The following is a 5,378-nucleotide window of genomic DNA, read 5'->3' as shown; positions in this document are numbered from 1 at the left end:
ATTCTTCACATGTGGCTATGGAAGCACCTTGAGTAGTCAAGCATTGGTAGGCTAAGGTATGCACTACCTTGGTCAAATTAGTCACAAACTCTAGGGTGTTCCTTTGCATATCGGCTTGGCCTTGAAGTAGCAAGGTAAGAGAATCATCTATTGGGGCTTGGGGTGGATAAGAGGGTTCATTATTTTGGAGAGAGGGTTCATAGTAGGAAGGTGATTCTTCTTGGTAAGGGTATGGAGATGGTGTGTATTGAGGTGGTTCTTCAGAGTAGTCATGATAAGGTTGTGGTGGTTCCAAAGGTTGTTGCTCATAATGGTCATAAGAATATGGTAGGGGTGATTGGTTATGTGATGGATATGGATCATAGGAAGGTGTTTGGTAATGAGAGGCTTGTGAGAATGGTTGAGGTTCATGTTGAGGATAAGAGCCATATGCATATGATGGTGGTAGTTGATTTTCACATAAAGTTCCACCATAGCCATTAAATTAACATGCATTAGGATGGTAATTATACCTATAAGTATCTGGAGGTTGTTGCCAATAGGAGTGATCAATTTCTTGAGGCTCTTCCCATCTTGGAGTATTCCATCCTTGGTACATGTTGTCATAAAAGTCCACATTTCCTACAACATAGTGAGAACCAAACTCATAACTAAAGTGAGAATTCATGATAGCAAGAGAAAATAAAAACAAAATCAAATAAGAAGAAAGGAAATTAAATCCTTAAAACTAGCAAGAACTAACAAAGAGGCAAAAGGCAAACATATTCACAATATTCACATATATACAATAACCAATAACACAACACCATTGCAACTCCCCGGCAACGGCACCATTTTTGATGAGTGGACTATTGACGGTTTAGAATTTCACAAATGAATTCTCGTTGCAATATAGTTTCTAAACCAACAATAGTCCTTTCATACAAAAATTTGGTTGTCACTAGTACAAACCCCTAAATAAAAACCGAAGTATTGAACCTCGGGTCGTTCTCCCTAGGAATTGCAATAAAGTGTCTTGTTATTGGTTGTGAAGTATCTTTGGGGGTTTTTGGGGAAGAGACAAGAAATGTAAAATGCAATGAAAATAAACTAACAACTATGAAAAGCTCTTGGCAAGGTTATGAGAATTGAAAATCCTATCCTCATTATCCTCCTCAATTGTGATGAGAATTGTCCATTGCTACTACTTAGTTAATCTCTAACCATGAAGGAAAGTCAAGTGGATGAATCAACTTGATTCCACAAGTCCTAGCCAACTCCCAAGGGAAAGACTAGCGTTAGTGGTATCCAAATCAATTAGCAACTTCTAATTGTCAATCAACAAAGAAATTAGATAATTCAAGAGTCACTAATTACTCTACCAAAGCCAAGAGGCACAAAATCTATACTAAAATCCAACCAAGCATTTCATCAAACACTTGGAAGGCATAAAGGAAAAGCATAGTAAATTGATAACAAGAGTAGAGTCTAACAACAATTATTGCAAGGAATTAATAACAACAATCAAAAGAGATACAATTATTATGAATTACCTCAAATGGAATTGGAAGAAAGTAGAAGAGACAAGAGTAGATCTACAACAAAGTATAAGAACAACATAAAAGAAATTACAACAAAAGAATAGAAGGATGATCATTGCAACAACAAGAATTGAGAAGCAAAAGTAGAAGAAAGCATGAATGAAAACCTAGATCTAAGAACTAATCCTAATTCTAATCCTAGAGAGAAGTGAGAGCTTCTCTCTCTAGAAACTAACTCTAACTACTTCTAAAACTTAAACTATGACTAATGATCAAAAGTATGTAAAGTATATCAATTCCCCTTCAATCCTTGGCTTAAATAGCATCAGAAATGAGTTGAATTGGGCCCACAAGGCTTTAGAATTTGCTGGCCACGTATTGCTTTAAGTGGATCATATGGCAACAACAATGCGTGCGCGTACAGTGCGTGTACGCGTCACCATACGTGTAGCAACTATGGTAAATCTTATATCGTTTCGAAACCCCGGATGTTAGCTTTCCAACGCAACTGAAAACCGCATCATTTGGACCTATGTAGCTCAAGTTATGGTCGATTGAGTGCGAAGAGGTCGGCTTGACAGCTTTTGTGATTCCTTTATTTCTTCATGAGTTCTCTATTTCTACATGCTTTTTCTTCATTCCCTTGATCCAATCTTTGCCTCCTAAATCTGAAATCACTTAACAAACATATCAAGGCATCTAATGGAATCAAGGTGAATTAAATTTAGCTATTTTAAGACCTACAAAGCATGTTTTCACTCTTAAGCACAATTAACGGAGAAGTTACAAAACCATGCTCTTTTATTGGATAAATGGGAGAAAGGTTGACAAAACCCTCTAAATCCAACACAAGATAAACCCTAAATATGGTGTTTATCAACCTCCCCACACTTAAACCAAGCATGTCCTCATGCTTAAACCAAGAGAAAGCAAAGGGTATCAACATTTATTCAATGTGAACTAATCTAAATGCAACCTAAACTATATGAATGCAACTAAATACCAAATGATTTTACCTACTTGGTTAATAATAAATCAATCCTCCAAGAGCATGTATAACGGGTAGGGCTAAGGTTATATGACGACTCATGAATCCTACCAATTTAAATATCAAAATGAAGTTCAAGTAGACTTGCAAGAGGAAAGCTTATGAAAGCCGGGAATCACGGAATTGAGCATCGAACCCTCACCGGAAGTGTTTGCACTCTATCTCCCAGGATCCGAATGGCCGTTCTGCCGATATGATGCTGAGGTGGTGCGGAACGGCCTGGTCGATATTGGCGTGCCTTTGGCATTTGTTGCAGTTTTTTACCAGCTACATGGAGTCCCAGATAACCGTGGGCCAGAAGTATCCGGCCCGGATGACTTTTTGGGCCAGGGTTTTACCCTCGATGTGGTGGCCGCAACAGCCTTCATGGACTTCGCAGAGTATGTACTTCGTGTTCCCGGGTTCGACGCATTTGAGCAAGGGTTGCGAGAATCCGCGTTTGTATAGTTGTCCTGCGATGACTGTGTAATTGGCGGCTTCCCTTTTTGTCCGTTTTTCCTCCTTGGGGTCTTCTGGCAGTGTTCCGTTGAGGAGATATTGTAGGATAGGGTATGTCCATGATCCCAGGCTAGAGAGTGTCAGATAGGCGTTAGTCATGGTCGATATAGATGGTGTTCTAATGACTTTCTGAATTAGCGACTTGTTGCCGTGTCCTGGTTTAGTGCTGGCTAGTTTAGAGAGGAGGTCTGCCCTGGCATTTCGTTCCCTAGGGACGTGCTGTACGGTTACGTGATTGAATCATTCTTTTAGTTCGTTTACCTTGACAAGGTATTGTTGGAATATGGGATCTCGTGTTTGGTAGTCTCCGTTAATTTGGGAACTGACTACTTGTGAATCGGTATTTACTTCCAGGACCTTTGCTTCGACTTCCTTGGCTAGGGCTAGGCCTGCCAGAAAGGCCTCATATTCTGGTTGATTATTTGAAACTGGGAACTCGTATCGCACTGACTGTTCAATTATGGCCCCGTTTGACTTTCGAGTTTGACTCTGGCTCCTTCGGAGGTGATGTTCGATGAGCCGTCGACGTGTAGTTTCCATGACTCGGGGGTGGAGTTTTCCGGCGTCATCTCGGCGATGAAGTCGGCCATGGCCTGTGCTTTGATTACATTTCGGGGTTCGAACTTTATTTGGAATTGGGATAGCTCAATGGACCATGCTAGCATTCTTCCTGCTAGGTCGGGTTTTTATAGTACCTGTTTGACCGCTTGGTCGGTTCGGACTGTGACGGGATGGGCCTGAAAATACTGTCGCAAACGCCGAAAGGCCGTGAGGAGCGTGAAGGCTAGCTTTTCTAGGCGTGAATAGCGAGTTTCTGTGTCTTGTAGGACTTTACTTATGAAGTAGATGGGTTTTTGTTCTTTCTTCTTGTTTTCGCGGATGAGTGCTGCTACGAGTGCTTCTTCCATTATGGAAAGGTATATGTAAAGGGTCTCCCCTGTTTGGGGTTTGGTGAGAACCGGTGGTTCCGCTAGGACTTTTTTGAAATGTTGGAATGCTTCTTCGCATTTTGCTTCCCATTTGAAGGGGGCTCCTTTCATCATCAGTTTGAAAAAGGGGATTGCTTTTTGTGCCGATGCCCCGAGGAAACGGGATAGTGAAGTGAGCCGGCCGGTGAGCTTTTGGATGTCGTTAAGGTTTTTTGGGCTTGTCATTTCAAGGACGGCATGACATTTCTCTGGGTTAGCTTCAACTCCGCGTTGTGTGATCATAAAGCCGAGGAACTTTCCTGCCTCCATTCCGAAGGCGCATTTTGCCGGGTTGAGTCGCATGCGGTGTTTTCGTAGGGTGTTCATTATGAGCTTGAGGTCGCTGATGAGTTGCTCGCCGGATTCGATCTTGGCGAGCATGTCATCTATGTAGACTTCTAATTTGGTCTCAGACAGGTTCTGGAATATCTTGTTGATGAGCCTTTGGTAGGTGGCTCCGGCGTTCTTCAGGTCGAAGGGCATGACTGTGTAGCAGTACGTCCCGTCGGGGGTGATGAATGCCGTTTTTTTCTTGTTAGGTCGGTGCATAGGTATTTGATTATAGCTGGAGTATGCATCCATGAAGCTGAGGTATCAATGGCCGGATGCGGCGTCTACTAATCCATCAATGTTCGGTAGGGGGAAGGCGTCCTTTGGACAGGCTTTGTTGAGGTCCGTGTAGTCGACGCACATTCGCCACTTCCCGTTGGACTTCTTTACTAGCACGACATTTGCCAACCACGTCGTGTAGGGTAGTTCCCTGATGAAATTTGCTTCGTGTAGGGCTTTAACTAGCCTTTTGACCTCGGCTGCTCGTTCTGGGGACATTTTTTGTCTCCTTTGTGCCACGGGTTTGGCTTTGGGATCTACAGCTATCCGGTGGGACATCAGGTCGAGGTCTATTCCGGGCATGTCGGCTGGTGTGAACGCGAACAGGTTTCTATTTTTTTCAGGAGTTGGGAAAGATCCTCTTCAAGGTCATACGGGAGGTTCCTGTTGATGAAGGTGTATTCGTCTTTGATTTGCCCTACTTGTAGTTTTTCCATGTCGCCTTCTGGTTCTGGCCTAGGTTGGCCGTCTTGTCGGGCGTCCAGGTAGGCTAGAAATATCCCAGCCACGTCGCGAGACTTCTTCCGTAAAGCTAGGCTGGTGTTGTCACATTCTGCTGCGACTTCCCGGTCTCCATGGATAGTACCGATGGAGCCGTCTTCCGTTGTGAACTTCATAAGGAGGTATTTGGTAAAGATGACGGCGGAGAATTCATTGATTGTTTTTCTTCTGAGAATGACGTTGTAGGCAGTGGAGTCTTTGAGGACCACAAATTCGGATAGAATTGTCTTCCTT

At 42.9% G+C, this 5,378-nt stretch overlaps 1 protein-coding gene across 1 annotated transcript; it reads right to left on the bottom strand.

Moving 5' to 3' along the window:
- Positions 1-2,835: 2,835 nt before the first annotated feature.
- On the bottom strand, positions 2,836-3,165 carry LOC112742358 (uncharacterized). Its single transcript, XM_025791596.1, has one exon. It carries the CDS (start codon positions 3,163-3,165, stop codon positions 2,836-2,838), a length of 330 nt encoding a protein of 109 aa, XP_025647381.1.
- Positions 3,166-5,378: the final 2,213 nt, after the last annotated feature.

Source organism: Arachis hypogaea, chromosome 14 (assembly GCF_003086295.3).
Source record: "Arachis hypogaea cultivar Tifrunner chromosome 14, arahy.Tifrunner.gnm2.J5K5, whole genome shotgun sequence".
NCBI lineage: Eukaryota > Viridiplantae > Streptophyta > Magnoliopsida > Fabales > Fabaceae > Arachis > Arachis hypogaea.
This window is presented reverse-complemented; position numbering and strand designations above follow the sequence as displayed.